Here is a 17,496-nt window from a genome sequence, read left to right as displayed (position 1 = left end):
GTCTGGATATAGGAACTCGAGCCCTGCCATTGCACGCAGTGTCCCTTAGGGAGCTGGGTCGGCTGCAAAATAAACGGTACTCAAGTTCTCCACCGAGCCTGGGAACTTTCAGCTGGAGGAACCTACCTCGCCAGGGAGCCGTTTCCGCGGCTCAGCAGCGCTCAGCTCAACGGAAGTCCAGGAACTGGAGCTCTATGCAGGAAGCGAGTTGAATCACCCTGGCAACGGGAGGGTCGCGGAGCAACGCCCTTTCCGCCGGAAGTGGATTTCAGAGCTTCCACGTGCTGTCCCTCCCACCTCCCGGCCAAGTAGCGGTGGCTCGGCTGCTGCCATGGAGCCCGCGGGCCTGGAACTGATCTTGCGGGAGCTGCTGCTGCCGGACACCGAGCGCATCCGCCGGGTACGGGGCAGACGAGGCCGGACAGGGGCAAGCGGGAGGTTGCGGGGAAAGCCCGACTCTAACTCCCGGCACCCCCCAGGCCACCGAGCAGCTCCAGACCGTTCTTCGGGACCCCGCCGCCCTGTCCGCGCTTTGCAACCTGTTGGCCTCCGCGGCCGATCCTCAGGTGAAGCTTCTGCCCCTTCCCGCTGAGCTTCCCACAGTACGCCACTGGTTAAGCCCCGGCTCTTGCCCGGACCCTCATACGCCTGCCTCCTGGCCCTAGATCCGCCAGTTCGCAGCCGTGCTGACCCGCAGACGACTGAGCACCCGCTGGCGACGGCTGTCAGCGGAGCAACGGGAGAGGTGGGCAGGGACGGGGGCGGGGCGGGGCGGGGCCTGGCTGAGAGGGGCAGGCAGAGAACCAAACGCCTGCCACCTGTGTTCCAGCATCAAGTCCCTTGTTCTGACGACCCTCCAGAGAGAGACAGAGTAAGTGCCCACGCACCTCCTCTCGGATCCTAACTGATTCCAGTCTGATACCCACTCTGGATTTCTGCCTTCTCTTCCATCTCCAGGCTGGGAGTTGGGGGCAGGGACTTCAAGTTTTAGACCAAGAGCAGGGCATATTCTAAAGCTGTGTTAAGACTCAAGTTATTGAGAGTGGGCTGTGAAGTTCTGCCAAAAAAATGAAACTGAAATTCAGTCTGAATGAGGTCAAGCCCACCCGATTATACACCCACCATGCTATTGATTTCCCTTTGAGCCTCTATCATATGTGTCCCAACTTGGCAAAGACCCTGTTCCACCACCTGGAAGTTTCTCTTCTGACCACATGATGGAGGCAGGGCCAGCATGTGCAGGGGAGGGTATTGGAAGGAAGGTGATTAGGGGTGGGGGGAAATCTCTGGTGTTTGCAGGCACACTGTGAGCCTTAGCCTGGCCCAGCTCTCAGCCACTATTTTTCGGAAGGAAGGCCTGGAGGCCTGGCCTCAGCTCATGCAGCTTCTTCAGCACAGTACCCGCAGCCCCCACATCCCTGAGAGAGAGGTACTGTTACATGGTTGGTAGGAGGGAGGGACAGAGAGGCTGGCTAGACCATGTAAGCTTTTCCCTCTTGTCCCCTGCTCCTGGACAGATGGGGCTTTTGCTGCTAAGTGTAGTGGTGACCTCCCGGCCTGAGGCCTTCCGACCCCACCACCGGGAACTTCTTCGGCTTTTGAATGAGACCCTTGGTGAGGTGGGGTCTCCTGGGCTTCTCTTCTACTCTCTGCGCACTCTGACCACCATGGCCCCTTACCTCCGCACTGACGATGTGGTGAGATGTGGGCCCTCCCCTTCCCTGGCTCCCTATCCTTGGGCTTTTAGGTCCTTATCCTTGCAGGATACAGAGCTACTTTAGATTCTTTCTCTGCCTGTTGTCCTTCCTAACAGTTGAGAAGGGAGAGTGTGGGTGGCTGTGGCTGGACTTATGCATTTAGGCTTCAAGGAAGCTGTCAGCTTCTGGAGCCTGAGAACAGGCTGCATTATGCTTTCTTGATTCAACTCATCCTTTGTCATCCAGCCTCTGGCGCGGATGTTGGTGCCCAAGCTCATCATGGCCGTGCAGACTCTGATTTCTGTAGATGAGGTGAGGACATTTGGGCAGGAGCTCTGTTGGAAGGAGGGTGTGGGAATATCCAGCCTGATGCACACAATAAGAGCATAGTAACTCTGTGACTTGTCTGTCTGTCTGTCCGGCAGGCAAAGGCTTGTGAGGCCATGGAGGCCCTGGATGAATTGCTGGAGTCAGAGGTGCCTGTCATCACCTCCCACCTCTCTGAGATCCTCACGTTCTGCCTAGGGGTGAGCTGGGGTGGGCACAGCCCCTGCTGTTTTTTTCTGTATTTTCCTCCCCTGTTTTTGATTCACCTTAGTCTCTGGGCAGGTGGCTAGAAACACGGCTCTGGGTGATGCAGTGCGTGTGCGTATTCTCTGCTGCCTCACTTTTTTGGTCAAAGTCAAGAGTAAGGTGAGTGTCCTTTGACACACCCAACCCTCCCCACCCCCCCTTATCTCATACCTGGGGCTTTTTGACAATCTTGGAATATTCAAAGTACCATAACTAAGATGTTTAAGACTTGTTCTGGCCTTACCCTGGTTTCTGGCTGGGAGGTAAAACTCTTGCTAGATCCCTTTATGGCCTGAAAGGCTGGGATTTTTAATATGAGTCCATCTTGGAAGCAGATTTTCAGGAACACCTTTCCACCCTTCCTCTCGAGGCCTTACTGAAGAATCGTCTCCTGCCCCCCTTGCTGCACACCCTTTTCCCCATTATTTCTGCTGAGCCCCCCTTGGGCCAGTTGGATCCAGAGGACCAAGATTCAGAGGAGGAAGACCTGGAGATTGGGCTGGTGGGAGAGACACCCAAGCACTTTGCTGTACAGGTGCGATGTGGGACAAGGGTGGGGCAGGGCATTAGGTGGCTGTAGGAGGTTGGAGGGCAGAGTTGGAGTCCAGCAAAGTTTCCCTGTCATTTTTCAGGTTGTAGACATGCTGGCACTACATTTGCCCCCTGAGAAGCTTTTTACCCCACTAGTAAGTATCCCCGTCCTTCTGGTGCCGGTTGGCCCTACCCCCAGGTTTGCCTAGTCCCCTGAGCAGAGGCTATATGGGCCCTGGTGAGTGTGGAGGGCCTGTTGCCACAAGAGTGGGCGGGCTTGTGCTGGGGTTTCAGGAGAATGCCCTGTGCTTCCCTAGATGCCCATGCTGGAAGAGGCCTTGAGGAGTGCAAGCCCCTACCAGCGCAAGGCTGGGCTCCTGGTGCTGGCTGTACTGTCCGACGGAGCTAGCGACCACATAAGGCAGAGGTGTTTATTCCTGTCCTGCAGGGAGGGTGGACTGTGGGATGAGGACCACATGAGCCACAGCAGTCCTGATCTGTGCTTGTCGTTCGTGCCTAATTATTAATAGTACTTGCTCTCTAATCTCAGAAGCGTTCTGATTTGAAAGGTAAATGAAAGGCTGTCCCAGCTGTAGGGACCAGGGGGTGGTACCTATCATCCAGTGACGGAGAAAGCCCAGGGGAAACAGGAGAACAGTCCAGCCCAGGGCTCTCAGTTCCTGCCCCTCAGACTATGTTCTCTTGCCCTGCCTCATCCAGACTGCTGACCCCACTACTGCAGATTGTGTGCAAGGGCCTGGAGGACCCGTCACAAGTTGTGCGCAATGCTGCGCTCTTTGCCCTGGGCCAGTTCTCAGAGAACCTACAGGTCAGTGGGGCTGAATGTGGGTAGCCACCGGTTCCAAGGACCAGCTCCATGTCCTCAGGAGCCCCTGCTGCCGTTGGCACTGAGGTGTGTCCCTTGTGGTAGAGCTGACTCAAGGTCCACTCTCTCCCACAGCCTCATATCAGCAGCTATTCAGGGGAGGTGATGCCACTGCTCCTTGCCTACTTGAAGTCAGTGCCTCCCAGGCACACACACCACCTAGCCAAAGCCTGCTATGCCCTGGAGAATTTCGTGGAGAACCTAGGTAGTGAAGGCAGTTGAGGGTGCAAGGGAGGGGACAAAGCTGTAGCTTTGGCTGAAGGGGGCAGCCTTTGGCTGATGTGCAACTCTTTGAACCACTGCCTGTGGTGGGGCCACAAGGAGCATCAGCCTGGAGGCATGTGGGCCCCTAGAATGTAGAGACCTGGGTTGGTGGTTAGACGGGCACCTTTTCCCACAGGGCCTAAAGTGCAGCCCTACCTTCCGGAGCTTATGGAGTGTATGCTGCAGCCTCTGAGGAATCCCAGCAGTCCCCAGGCCAAAGAGCTGGCTGTGAGCGCCCTGGGGGCCATTGGTGAGGAGAAAGGGGCAGGAGGAAAGGAAGCAGGAGGCAGGGGCATGGGTCTCCCAGAAAGCCCAGTACCCATCCACCCACGGTTGGTTCTGTCCTGCAGCCACAGCTGCCCAGGCCTCCCTGCTGCCCTACTTTCCTACCATCATGGAGCACCTGCGGGAATTCCTGGTGACAGGCCATGAGGACCTTCAACCTGTGCGGATCCAGAGCCTGGGTAAGGAAGGGGCTCCCAGGCAGGGTTCCCAGTGCCAGGGCAGGGCTGATGCTCACCTGGTGTTCACAGAGATCGTCCCCAGGGCAGTGCAGGTGTCTCCCTTCTCACCGAAGGAGGCACTCCCATTGTACCTAGGAGTAGGTGAGATTTCCAAATTACTTCCAGCTGCCACCTTTGGTCCCCAGGTCTTGGCCCTGCATTCCTCTGGCCCAGTTCCACTTCCTAGTGCTAACCAAGTCTTTGCCCCCACAGAGACACTGGGGGCGCTGGCACGAGCAGTGGGGGAGCCCATGAGGCCCCTGGCTGAGGAATGTTGCCGGCTGGGGCTGGGCCTGTGCGACCAGGTAGACGACCCTGACTTGCGACGCTGCACGTGAGTGAGCCCCCACTTCTCCCCACTCCAGCCTTCGGTCATCTGGTTCTGGACCATAGGTTTCCCCCAGCTCCCCCATCCTGTCTGCCTATCATAGGCAGAACTCTACAGCTTCTCCCTGCCCCCTCCAGGTACAGCCTGTTTGCAGCCTTATCGGGGCTGATGGGTGAGGCCCTGGCACCTTACCTGCCACAAATCACCACATTCATGCTGTTGTCACTGCGCTCCACTGAGGGCATTGTGGTGAGCGGAGAGGAGGTGGGCTGGGCAGTGGGGAAGACCAGCCCTGGCGTGGGATTTATCCTCTGATCACAGCTGAGCCAGAGTCTGTACTCTGCCTCCACTGTCCAGCCTCAGTACGACGGCAGTAGCTCTTTCCTTCTGTTTGATGACGAGAGTGATGGGGAGGAAGAGGAAGAGCTCATGGATGAGGATGAGGAAGAGGAGGATGACTCAGAGATCTCAGGGTGCGGAGGGGTGCCATCATAGGCATGGTCAGAGGGACCCTAAGTTGTGGACAAAGGCCCAGTGCCAGACTTGCTCTCGCTGGCACCTGATTGCAGCTACCCCCGCCTCACTCCAGGTACAGTGTGGAGAATGCCTTTTTCGACGAGAAGGAAGACACCTGCGCTGCCCTGGGGGAGATCTCTGTGAACTCCAGGTGAGCATCGGCCCTTCCCTACCTGGCATTGGGAACCTTCCTGGAAGCCTCTTCCCCATGGCCTCGTGTCTGTTCACAGCGTGGCCTTCCTTCCCTACATGGAGAGTGTCTTTGAAGAAGTATTCAAACTTCTGGAGGTGAGTGGTGGGTGGGTGGAGTTGGTGAGGTTCAAGGGTCAGGGGCCCTGTGTTCACCCTGCACAGAGGAGGCACATTCCACCCCTCTTCATCCTGCAGTGCCCTCACCTGAATGTGCGCAAGGCAGCCCACGAGGCCCTGGGTCAGTTCTGCTGTGCACTGCACAAAGCCTGTCAGAGCTGCCCCTCAGAACCCAGCACTGCTGGTGAGAAGGGCACTGGGGCGGGGCGGGCTTCTCTGGGGCCAGGGAGTGCATGGGAGAGGGGTAGGGCCTGACCAGGACATCAGCCAATCATGTCCCCAGCTCTGCAGGCCACCCTGGCCCAGGTGGTGCCATCCTACATGCAGGCAGTGTACAGGGAGCGGGAGCGCCAAGTGGTGATGGCTGTCCTGGAGGCCCTGACAGGGGTGCTGCGCAGCTGTGGGACCCTCATACTGCAGCCCCCTGGGCGCCTGGCTGAGCTCTGCAACATGCTCAAGGCTGTGCTGCAGAGGAAGGTGAGCAGGGCAGGTGGGCTGCAGGCCCCAGGTGGGGATGGTCAGATGCTACAAATCCAGCTCCTACATACCCCCATCCCATGGAGAGGAGAAGGGGCAGGAGAGCCCAGGCTGAGCTGAGCTACCTCTTCCTGCAGACAGCCTGTCAGGATACTGAAGAGGAGGAGGAGGACGAGGACCAGGTGAGAGTGTGGATGCAAACTCCGGGACCAGGCAGTGTTTCTGGCAGTCTTCACAGGGCAGGGTGGACAGTGCACTTGGGCTTGGCCTAGGCAAGCCAGGGCTGCTAAAAGACTGGTAATGGCTTTAAATGATACAGCCCTGCTCCTGCTCGGGCAGAGAGGGTTCAGGGAAGGCTTCCTGAAGGCAGGGATTCAGGATGGGCTTGGGTTGGTAGGTGGGAGTAGGAGGGCCAGGAGAAAAAGCTTGGCTACAGACAAGCCCAGCCTGAGAGGTGCCAGTCCTCTCAAGGGCAGCCCTCACGGGAACCTTTGGCAGTGGAGGAGCATGTTGGGAGGTGCCACAGTCACAGCTGGTACTGGTGCTCCAGCCCCTGACCTGGCCCCACAGGCTGAATACGACGCCATGCTATTGGAGTATGCCGGTGAGGCCATTCCTGCCCTGGCAGCCGCAGCTGGGGGAGATGCTTTCGCCCCCTTCTTCGCTGGGTTCTTGCCATTACTGCTGTGCAAGACAGTGAGTACTCATTTGGCTTCAAATCCCATTCCGCCCAAACCCCAACCCCCCACTCTGTTCCAGTCCCAGGCTGACTTGCACTCCTCTCCATTCCAGAAACAGGGCTGTACAGTGGCAGAGAAGTCTTTTGCAGTGGGTACACTAGCAGAGTGCATTCAGGGCCTGGGTGCTGCTTCAGCCCAGTTTGTGTCCCGTCTGCTCCCCGTGCTGCTGAGTGCCACCCGGGAGGCAGACCCCGAAGTGCGGAGCAATGCCATCTTCGGGCTGGGCGTGCTGGCCGAGCATGGGGGTCGCCCTGCCCAGGAGTATCCTCGGCTTGCAAGAGTGGCTGGGGTAGGATTGGGAGAGTGTCCCTGGGCTCAGGGATGGGAGAGTGCCTTTTCCTTAACTGTGGACCAGACACTTTTCCAAGCTGGTGGGGCTCCTGCTGCCCCTGCTGGCACGGGAGCGCCATGACCGTGTCCATGACAACATCTGTGGGGCACTTGCTCGCCTACTGATGGCCAGTCCCACGAGGAAACCAGAACCCCAGGTGAGGGATGGGGGTATGGGACAGTGCTTGGAAGCTAAGGAGAGAACAGGGCAGGAGACCAGAGCCATCTGTGTGTCCAGGTGCTGGCTGCCCTGCTGCACGCCCTGCCACTGAAGGAGGACCTGGAGGAGTGGGTCACTGTAGGGCACCTCTTCGGCTTCCTGTACCAGAGCACCCCTGACCAGGTAACCTCCATGCTGGAGCCCTCAGGGGAGATTAATGCTCTGTTCTCAGAGACAGAGTTGGCATCAGTTGTAGCTGATGCAGAGTGATGGTTTAAGCCGTCCTTTGATAACTCCATACTCTGCTTTCATTATTGGTCTGCAAGGATTGGCAGCCAGGCCTATCATGTGAGAAAAAGGGCTTTCTCTTATCACATAGCATTTTTCTGCAAGGGGCCTCCATCCTCTCTGGCCATGTGCATCCCCCAGTCTGAACCAGAAGTCCCACCTTCCCTAAGCTGGTATCCTAGACCAGGGCTCTTTCAGGCTGTGCTTCATGGAGCCTGGGTACAGGTGTGGCCACCTCATCTACCATCTACTGACAAATCAAAACAGTCTTTGTCTTGGATTTGACTGCACCAAGTGGGTAGGTTTGGACTGATATCCCCGTATTCCTGTGTCTTTCACCTTTGTTATGCACTTTTATGGTGGTGCTCCTGGGTGTCTGGGATTTTGATCTTGAGGTCATGGCTTCAATCATCTTTGGTCACAATCCCCTGTCCTCTCCCACTATGCCCCAAAAATTATCATCACGGTGTTTCAGGGGTCCTTCTCATGTTTCACAATTATCTTAGATTCTTGTGAATTAGTATCAGGCTATAACAGCCCTAGTGAGAGACTCTGCCTCTCCTTAGCCCCTACTACCCCCCAGTTCTAAAGGGCTCAGGGCTGCTGCTGCCCGAGTCAGCCCATCTTTTCCCACAGGTGGTAGATGTAGCTCCTGAGCTCCTGCGCATCTGCAGCCTCATTCAGGCTGACGACAAGATCCCACCAGGTAAGGGTGGCTGTCGTGGGCTGGGCAGGGGGAGGCAAGGAGCAGTGTAACTTAGAGGGCCTGGGGCAACTAGAGTTTGGGGGCCAGTCCTTTCTGGATCTCTCTCTCTCCTCACCCCACCCAGATACCAAGGCCTCACTGCTGCTGCTCCTGACATTCTTAGCCAAACAGCACACCGATAGCTTCCATTCGGCACTGGGCTCACTGCCCGGAGACAAAGCTCAGGAGCTCCAGGCAATTCTGGGCCTCACCTAGACTGTGGGCTGCAGCCGGGCCAGAGAAAACAGCCTGACCAGGCCCCAAGACCACCACTCAGCCCAGTTCCTCCTCATGCCTTACCAAAGATTCTGGAGACCCAGATCTGTTTGCTGCCTTGTGGGGCTGCTGTCCCTGGGGCTGGATCTGCTATGCTATGGGACAATACAAATGGAGTCATGACAACATACTGTAATAAAGGCGGTTCATTTTCTGCTTTAAACAGTAGCTCTGAGAGCAGAGATAGAGCTTCATGTCCGGAAAGGAGGCAGGCAGGGCCTAGTAAGGCAGGAGGTGGTTTAAGGTAGCTGGTTTCTTGGCAGCTCTTACACTGGATCTAACCAGAGTGGAATCGGGGCCCTGGCTGGATCAAAAGGCGTCCGTATGGCTTCTCTTGTTCCATACATAGGATCTGCTGGGCTGCCAACACTGTCAAGACAGGAAGAGCCGGTTGGTCAGGGGGAGTCCCTACAGTGACCTCTGGTCTGTGTGTCCCCCTACACGTGCCTGCACTCACCCAAGAGCAAATAGAAGACTCGGGCAGCCATCCTGCGAGGGCTAAGAGGTGGCACCAAGCTGCTGAAATCTGGCTCCCTGTTGGCCTGCAGCTCCAGTGCCACTGCCCTGTAGGGGTCAAGAACCATTAGCTAAGGCCCCATGCTGGGCCTGCCTAGTTGAGGCACCCCCTCCTTGGTACCTGCGCACAGCCTCGAGCGAAAGCAGCTCAGGCTCTAGAGGCCGTTCCAAAGGCATCTCCATGGGCACCTCAGGGAGTTCGGGCACCACAGGCAGTGCAGGGGGCTCTGGCTGCTCCACCTCAGCCCAGGCCCTGGGGGAACATGGGAGGCAGATAGGGAAGGGAAGTGGCAGCTGTGATGATGACCAGGGACATACCCATCCTAGCCACTGCCCTACCTGGCCAGGACTGCGGCCTGAGCTTACCCAGGCTAGCTGCTTACCACCGCTCTTCCGGGGGAATGAGGCTGATCTGGGTCTTCTCTTCCTCAGCTGCTTCTATGGAGAGCTCTGTTGGGGGAGGGGGAGGTCCTGATCCAATCTGCTTGGATCTCAGCAGTTGGGACCTATTCAGACTGGATGCCAGAGCTGGGCATTGATTTGTTACAAGCAGCCAGGAAGGAGAACTGAAGAGAATTGATGTGTGCTTTCTGTGTTAAACACTCCTTCTGACAAGCTGTCAACAGTTGGGGTACCAGTTTCCTGGGACAGTGGTTAGGGTGGTGGTCTTCATTGACCCTTCCTCGGGGGCTTACCTGAGGACAGCATAAGGGGCCCACTGGGCTCCTGGGCCTCCCTCAGGACCTGGGAGTGAAAGAGAACGATGGCGTCAACATCGCAGAAGCACTTGGGGCAGGAGTGCAATGGTCACCACCTGAACCTGCCTAAGCTGTCAGGCAGGACCTGATGCCATTGGCTCGCACGGGCAGAAGACAGACTGCTGGAGCTCGAGGGAAATAGGTCCTTCGGGAAGGAGTGGGGCTGCAGTTACCTCGATATCACTCGGAATTTCCATCCTTCTCCTTTCCTCCTCAGCTGCTGCCTCCCTCTTAGCCTCCTCTTCAGGCTCCAGGGGTGGCATTCGCCTAAGTGCTCTTGGGGGTGGCTGAGCACAGTGGGTCCAGAGCTCCATCAGTTCTGGGGGTAGCCAGCCAGCTGAGTGGGGACAAGGTGGCAGCAGGGACAGGGTTTGAGGCATGAGGAATACCAAGAGTGAGGAATATCAGGTTAGAGGATCCCACATACCAACTCCCACCACTCTTCTTACGGTAAGTTGGGGCTTGGAACAGCTCCATGGGGCTTCTGATGGTCCTCTCCGGGGGCTGCACCATTGGCTGCATGGGAGGGAAGGCAGAGCCCAGTTAAAAGGGAGTCACTGCACTGCCCCATCACCTCTGCAAGGCCTTGTTCCAGGGCCTGTGGCCTTCCAACCCTTCCAGGCACATGCCCCTGCCTGCTGTGCTCATTGCTAAAAGTAGGACTTGTAACTGGTGCTGGTAGATGTGCTGGGCAGGGTCACTGAAGGAGTATGGAGAGTTAAGTATGTGCAGACCCCCAGGGCACGTACTTAGGGGGTGTTCCCAGTGCCTCCACAGGAGTTTACAAGGCCTAGCGTGTACCTGCTTTAGGCTCTCCCTGTCTCCCTGCAAAGTTTGGGCTGCACTTACACATTCCCAGCAGTGAGCTCTGGTTTGCAGTTGTTTCTGGAAATCCTCCCGGGAGATCTGAGTCTCCTTGTCCCAGAACAGTAACTGGCGGCGGCGACCACGACGGCGAACAGGTGGGAAGGATGGGGGCCTCCTCTGCTGAACAGGGAGGGGAGGTCGGGGCAAGGCTACCTATTACTCCTTTTTCTGACATCCTGACGGACTGCAAACAGGCCCTGCATTGTTGCCACAGAGGAAAGGGCAAGGGCTCCAGAAGCACATGCAGCTCCTACCCTGCAGGGGCATACTCATCTGGAAGTGCAGCTGGTTAAATGGTGGATGGGTAGGGCCACCTTTTACTAATTTGCATGAAGGCTTGTGTAGGCTAGCAGTGGCCTGGGGCTTGGGGAAGCTTAATATGGGTGAGGAGGGTAAAGAGAAGACTTGGAAGGGCTACTACTCACCTCTGGGCTGGGTGGGGCTGGAAGACGCAGCTCCTCCAGGAGCGGGGGTGTCACCTCTGCAATAACACACTAGGTCCTGCCTCTGCCCCAACTCTCCACCCTCAGAGCCACCCAGGCAAGATGCCAGAGGGTCCAGCCTTTATCAAGTGGGAATACAGGGCCCTTGTCTGCAGCAGCTGTGCAGATGCCCCCAGGAAGGATCCAGTCATGGTGGCTACTCACCAGCAAGTGGGACCTCAGGCTCCCAGACTGCTGGTTTCACCTCCTCTGGGGCCAGGACCGGGACTGGAAGTGGCTCTGCTACTTCCACCCTGAGGGAAAATGGGTGAAAGATGAGAACACTCCTCCCAGCACCAACCCCCTACCTGACCCAGGGGTTCCTGCCCTTACAGTGGAAGAGCTGGAGGTGACAGTGAGGGAACTGCAACTTCCACTTCTGGGGCTCGGGGCTCCTCCCTGGACACTGCAGAGAGGATCAGCATTCAGCACACAGAAGAAAAGGGATGGAGCGCGACCCAAGCCCAGACTGCCCATGCCCAGGGCCTGACTGTCCAGTGCCAGGCAGGCCCCACACTGCCAGACAGGCCTGCCTTGTTCCTCCAACAAGATAGCTTCATCTGGCTCAGCAATGAGCAGATCCAGGTCTCGACGGCTAATCTCTGGGAGGTCTGGTTCACCCTGTTTTAAGAGGAAGGAAAAGGAGAGGGGACTCATTCCATTTCTGAAAAAAGGAAGTGGATCCAGGAGAATGAGTCTGAGAGGCATGCCACAGGGCCAGGCCAAGGAAGCCCAGTGGGAGGTCAAGTGCCAGAGGCAGGGAGAGGGGAAATGGAGACTGAGAAGGCAGAGAAGTAGATGCAAGGGGGACTTGGGCTGTCAGCAGCAGGACTCGGGCCTCAGTCTCTGTGTGCAGGGGGACAACTCACTTCAATTGGCAGCATATGTATGGGCTCTGCCTCCTGGAGCGTGATGGCCTCTGGAGGCAGCACGGTGACCGGGATCCTGTCTGAAGGAGCAGGGAAGTCACAACAGCTCCTCCATCTCTTTCCAAGTTCCCACACACCCACTTGAAGCAAAAGCATGGATTCTGGAGTCAAGTCAGTCTGGGTTCCAGTCAGGTCCAGGCCAGTCACTGGCCATTTGACCCTGGATATGCTGCTTAATCACTATGGACTTCACTTTTCTCCTCTGTAAGATGGGGATGGGAGTTCTGATCTTTCAGAACTCTTGGAAGGCAGTGATGAGGTTACACACATAAAGTGTCCCTCACAGGGCCTGGCTCTTAAGAGCAACTCAGAGATGGTTATTTCTTCAGCCTTCAGAGCTTCCTATGCCTCTCACCCGAAAGAAGGCCCTCTCTGCTCACCTGGCCTCCCTGGCTCTGTAGGGACTTCAGGAGGGATCTCCTCAGGAACTCTCTCTGGGGTCACAGTCTCCAAAAGGTGCCGAATCTTTGGGGACAAAAACAGGTTTCAGCTTCAGTCCCCTGCTTTCCCACTTTGTAATCTTACACAATGGACAGTAATACCCCCTTATGCCTAATTCTTGTATTAGCATGCAGTGAACTCACTTGCCATTGGGTCTCCCATTCCTGCCCTCACAGACCGCCCCCCCCCCCACACCAGTTATGTAGCCTTTGACAATTTGTGCAAGAAGCTCTGCATCCATGTATTTAGTGTTGTGGGGAAAGAAAGGATTCTTGATCTTAAGGAGCATATGGTTTAGTGGGGAGACAAGTTTGTATATGACCTTAGCAAGTGTCAACACAAAGGCTAAAACAAGGCCCTATGTGCTGAGATCCAGAACAGTATTTGGTTCTGGCTGGGAGTGCGATAGAGACTTCATGGAAAAGGGTAGCATTTGAGTGAAGTCTGTAAGGATGTGTAAAATTTGACTAGTAAAGAACAAGCAGTGACCTTATGGGTTCATCAGGCAAAGAACTAAATGTGGCATCTTTGGGACCAGGGGTCAGACTAGTGTGTTTGGGAGCCAAAGATGCCCAGAGAATGTGTGGAGATGCCTGGGGATGGCTTGCTCTAGACCAGGGCACAGAGTCCTAAATGCTAGTATTCTGTTCGCAGTGGGGAGCCACTGGAGGTGTTTTTGAAGGAGAGGAATAACAGCGTCTAAGTTGCAGAGGTGTCAGGAATGGATGGAGGACATGGGTAGGAAAACCTAGTGCCGAGGGATAATGAGGGCCTGGATTAGGGCCTTGGAGCAGTGTGGAGATGAGTGGGGACAAGAGCAGCCTCTGGGCTGGCCTGGAGTAAGTAAGTGGAGCAGGTCTGTTCGGACTGATCCACCATGACAGTCCCGCAGCACTGACTCTTGTGGGGCGGATCTGCGGCAGCTCCCTTCCCTCACCCCAGTGTTGGACTGGTATGGGAACAGCACTCCCTGCTGTACTGTCAGCCCATCAGTCTGAGGTGTCCCAGGGGAATGAGCCCTACCTGAGGTATATCAAAGGGGCTGGGAAGTCTGGGATCCACAGACATCATCCCAAAAAAGGGGTCTGGAGCACCTTCCAGGATCTCTATCATGTCCAGGCGGTTAGGAAGCAGCAGGCTGGGTCTGAGAAAGAATGTGGCTGTCAAGGTCTGAGGCTGAGATGAGCAAACACCAAGCAGGGAGGCTCCCCAGCAAAGGCTGGGTGGTCCCAGGCCCAGGGAGACACTCACAGGTCAGTGTCCACCATATCTATGCGGATCTGCAACTGGGCACGGTGCAGGCGCTCCAAGATGTGCTGAATGTCCTCTGTGGGCAGGGAGCGCAAAATGGAGAGAGCCAGCCTAGCCGAGGGCCACTCAGCTCTGCTCCACCTCTCAGAGCCTTCTCAGTCTTACCTACAAGATACTGGCATTGTTGTGAGTAGACCCGGATCACACCGATCTGGAGCTGGGCTGAGAGATAGAGAGAGAAGCGGGGGCGCGGCAGGCCGGGCTGGGGGGGTTCCACTTGTACCAGCACGTAACTGAGGATTTCCTCACTAGGAGAACAATGTGCCCCGATCACCGCCAAGCCTGCGCGGAGAACCAGCCCCAAAGCCTTGCTCCCTTAATCCACCCCCTAACCCACACCAGCCCCAGGTCCGTTTTCTGGGCCTTACCAGGTCTTCACCACATTCACCTTCAGGTATTCACGCTTCACTAACCGGCTGCCGCGAGTCGCTGCCAGCCTGGATCGGGTGGGAGTGGGGATGGGGGCGGGGAGCTGTCAGGCGGGGATCTCGGGGTGTCCCTCCTAGCCCGCCCACCCTGGCCCAGCCAGCTTTTACCAGATGGTGGCGAAGCAGCCGGTGTGGCGCTGAAGCACATTGGGATAGTAGAACATTGTCCCTCCAAGGTTTCACCCTCTCGTTGTCTACCACTCCTCTGTTCGGATATCAATCCGAATTCTTTAGGACACCGGATTTCCCAGCACCGTTGGAGAGAAGTAAGGATTTGGACAGGTGGAGCTGCGGATGGACCCAGAATGCCAAATAAATGAGCAGATAGACATGTGGTGGATAAACGATTTAGGGGACTAGTAAGGCGTCAGTCCTTGAAGGATTCTCACACCATGTTGGTGCTCTGAACTTACAGGAGCTGGTTGGATATGCAGAGCTCCTGAGAAGAGTCCTGGCCGTGGCCCAGACCAGGTCCGGATCGTGGAGGCCCTGCGCAAAGATGTCTGGCTTTGGGCCTTTGCTCTCAGCTTGAGCAGCGACAGTCTCACCCAGTCGCCCCCTCGCGGGCCTAGATCCCACTGCAGGGAGCATGCACTTGGGTGCTCTGTGCCCCGTTCCTCAGCAGCAGAGGGTGGCCCCCAGAACAAGTTTATGGGAACAGGGGTCTGCGAAGCTGAGCTCGTTCCAGGCGCCAAGCTGCCCGCCAGGGGTCAAGGAGATACGCCCCCTCGACACCCCTCCACACACCCACACACACAACCGCAGGGCCCTACGCGGGAGGAACGAACCAATCCGCAGAACCCTGCGCGCTGCTGGGTCATTGTGAGGTGTCCTGACCAATGGGCTCTCGTTCCCTTCGGTAGCAAAAGTTTCTCGGAGGCACTTCTCTGCCGACCAATGAGGGGGGAGCAAATCCCAGCCTTTTCTTCATCCAGCCTGGTAACAAGGGCATTTCACCCAGTAGGGTCATGTCTGGGGCAAAGGCTTTGTCCCTGCTTGGCGCCTGACGTGCGGCTAGACCTTGCCCTGCCCCCACCAAAACCTACCAGGTAGCAATTGTTCCGTCCATCTTTGTGCCATCTTTGGGTCTACATTGAGCTGGGCAGGTAGAACGGTGTGAGGTGGCCTGAGAGCCACCACAGGTCGATGGGGGGAAAGACATATCTCACAGGAAGTAACAGGGGACTTGCCTGGTCATTTCCCAAACTTGATCAGTTTAGGTTGTGGGCATGCCTGATCTGCCTGTTTTCCAGTTGTGAATGTTCTCCTGGCTGAAACAGATTTTAGCTTTGTTGGATGCAGAATATATTCTCAGCACCCAAAAGCCATTTGTCTCAAACAATTATGTGTATAAACTATGTTCTGGTTATGAACTTCCCTTGTCTCCATGCCTCCTGCCTTTCTTTGCACAGCCATTTCTTTAGTCTAGATGACCTTCCCAGCCTCAATTCCAGGGCACACTGAGTCTTTTTAAGACTCAGCTCTCATTGCAGCCCAGCTGACCCTATTTTATTTTGTTCTTTCAATCTGAGAGCTCTTGAGATTGGGGTCTTGTGTTTTCAATTAGTGCCTGGAGCCTAATTCAGTAAATATTTGTCAAATAACCGTGCAATTACACTAAACTTATAACCACAGAATGTCGAGGCTAAAATGGATTTCAAAATCTAGTGCAAACCTGGCCTTTGCAGATGAGAAAACAGAGGCCCATACAGACTCTTTTTCCTGGACCACACTGTCCATAAGTTGTCAATGTTCACAGGTATTCACACTGGGACACAAAGATGATAAAATGGGGTGTCCACCCTTCAGATGCCTAGAACCTCGTTTGGGAGATAATTTGTTACTTCATTTATTCATTCAACAACTATTTATTACATTCCTACAATGTGCCAGGCACTCCTCTAGGCACTAGGGATATAGCAACAAACAGAGCAAATCCCTGTTCTCACAGAGCAAGGAAGGAGAGGAGATAAACTAGTAGAAAAATGGAAATATAGAAGTGGTCAGTGCTATGAAGGAAAATGAGGCAGCATAGAATACAGAGTAGCAAGGACTGCTAGTTAGGTAGGGAACTCAGGGAAGGGAGGGGACAAGTCATGTGCCTACCTGAAGCAAGAGTATTTTAGACAAAAGAACCAGCAACTGTAAAGATCCTGGGGCAGATATGTGTTTGGTAGGTGCAAGGAGCCTGGAACAAAGTGACTGAGGAGAATGGCAAGGGGTGAGGTTAGAGAGGATAGTGGGTACATCATAAGGACCATGGAGGTCATTGTAAGGATGTGGGCTTTTAACCTGAGGTGAAAGCTAATGGAGGGTTTTGAGCAGGAGTGATGCAGTGAGATTTATGGGTTAAGAGGACCTCCACTGTGTTGAGTATAGGCTGAAGGTGGACAAGAGTGAAAGCAGAAAAGAAGATGGAGAAGGAAGCAGGAAGAAAAAGTGTGAGAGATGATGGTGACTTGTTCTGAGGTGCTGGTGGTGGAGGCAAGGAGAGGCGGACAGTGTCTGGGTAGCTTTTGAAGGAACAATGACAGGATTGGTTGGGGGACTGCATGTGGGGCACAAAACAAATGAAGTCAAAGAAGTGGCAGGTACAAAGGTCCAGGAGGGATTTCAGCAAATTGAGGGCACAACAGGGCTGTGCACCTGTGCACACAGTACCTGATTTCGTCACTGCCAGTGCAGGTTCCTGGAGGAGGGTGGGAAAGACGGAAGAGAAGGCAGGCCTAAGGAGGAAGAAAGGCTCAAATAGCACTAAAGCAGGAAGATTCTTGAGGATCTAGGTATCTAGATTTGATTGTGTAGGTAGTTCACCAGCCACTGAAGGCTTATAAGGATGACATGACAGGAAGGGGTCTAGTCTGGGAGGCTCCTCCTCTAACCTGGTGTCATGTACAGGAAGCGGGGAGCTGGAGGCTGTGATAATCAAGTAAGTGGTAACTTAGGTCTGAGTTATTCTGCTGGAATTGAACATACAGAGAGGAGAGATGACAAGTGGCCTTGTCAATAAAAAATTTCCAGTTTGGTGGCAAAATAAACACTGGTGAGAGAGAGGAGTGTTAGCTGATTTGGACCCCTCAAAGCTCTGATCAGAGTGTTGATCAGGTGACATGGCATCCTAGGCCAGCTTGTCTTGTGGGG

At 55.4% G+C, this 17,496-nt stretch overlaps 2 protein-coding genes across 2 annotated transcripts; one reads left to right on the top strand and one right to left on the bottom strand.

Annotated features, from left to right (window-relative positions):
- The first annotated feature begins 111 nt into the window (after positions 1-111).
- IPO4 (importin 4) lies at positions 112-8,766 on the top strand. Its single transcript, XM_045841115.1, has 30 exons — positions 112-400; positions 480-566; positions 666-745; positions 830-871; positions 1,300-1,429; positions 1,518-1,697; positions 1,944-2,009; positions 2,123-2,224; positions 2,307-2,390; positions 2,641-2,805; positions 2,903-2,956; positions 3,119-3,228; positions 3,522-3,630; positions 3,763-3,892; positions 4,088-4,201; positions 4,302-4,415; positions 4,668-4,788; positions 4,920-5,031; positions 5,140-5,255; positions 5,372-5,449; positions 5,529-5,586; positions 5,686-5,791; positions 5,891-6,084; positions 6,222-6,266; positions 6,655-6,780; positions 6,877-7,085; positions 7,180-7,312; positions 7,393-7,497; positions 8,239-8,308; positions 8,433-8,766. Exons 1-30 carry the CDS (start codon positions 332-334, stop codon positions 8,561-8,563), a joined length of 3,240 nt encoding a protein of 1,079 aa, XP_045697071.1. The 5' UTR covers positions 112-331; the 3' UTR covers positions 8,564-8,766.
- An 88-nt stretch (positions 8,767-8,854) lies between these two features.
- REC8 (REC8 meiotic recombination protein) lies at positions 8,855-15,130 on the bottom strand. Its single transcript, XM_045841125.1, has 20 exons — positions 14,769-15,130; positions 14,464-14,643; positions 14,296-14,364; positions 14,033-14,175; positions 13,868-13,943; positions 13,640-13,760; positions 12,556-12,640; positions 12,116-12,195; positions 11,780-11,867; positions 11,580-11,652; positions 11,412-11,500; positions 11,190-11,245; positions 10,747-10,881; positions 10,347-10,413; positions 10,071-10,234; positions 9,835-9,883; positions 9,523-9,589; positions 9,261-9,392; positions 9,081-9,187; positions 8,855-8,992 (listed from the first exon to the last, which is right to left on the bottom strand). Exons 2-20 carry the CDS (start codon positions 14,517-14,519, stop codon positions 8,901-8,903), a joined length of 1,749 nt encoding a protein of 582 aa, XP_045697081.1. The 5' UTR covers positions 14,520-14,643; positions 14,769-15,130; the 3' UTR covers positions 8,855-8,900.
- Positions 15,131-17,496: the final 2,366 nt, after the last annotated feature.

Source organism: Phyllostomus hastatus, unplaced genomic scaffold (assembly GCF_019186645.2).
Source record: "Phyllostomus hastatus isolate PE091 unplaced genomic scaffold, TTU_PhHast_1.1 phas_contig_348, whole genome shotgun sequence".
Lineage (NCBI taxonomy): Eukaryota > Metazoa > Chordata > Mammalia > Chiroptera > Phyllostomidae > Phyllostomus > Phyllostomus hastatus.
This window is presented reverse-complemented; position numbering and strand designations above follow the sequence as displayed.

Coding starts and splice junctions, on each gene's coding strand:
- IPO4 (XM_045841115.1), top strand. CDS start 332: ATGGAGCCCGCGGGCCTGGAACTGATCTTGCGGGAGCTGCTGCTGCCG. Junction 5,450..5,528: donor GAGATCTCTGTGAACTCCAG/GTGAGCATCGGC, acceptor GTCTGTTCACAG/CGTGGCCTTCCTTCCCTACA. Junction 7,086..7,179: donor GGGGGTCGCCCTGCCCAGGA/GTATCCTCGGCT, acceptor ACTGTGGACCAG/ACACTTTTCCAAGCTGGTGG.
- REC8 (XM_045841125.1), bottom strand. CDS start 14,519: ATGTTCTACTATCCCAATGTGCTTCAGCGCCACACCGGCTGCTTCGCC. Junction 14,176..14,295: donor GTGAATGTGGTGAAGACCTG/GTAAGGCCCAGA, acceptor TTGTTCTCCTAG/TGAGGAAATCCTCAGTTACG. Junction 12,196..12,555: donor TACAGAGCCAGGGAGGCCAG/GTGAGCAGAGAG, acceptor CTGCTCCTTCAG/ACAGGATCCCGGTCACCGTG.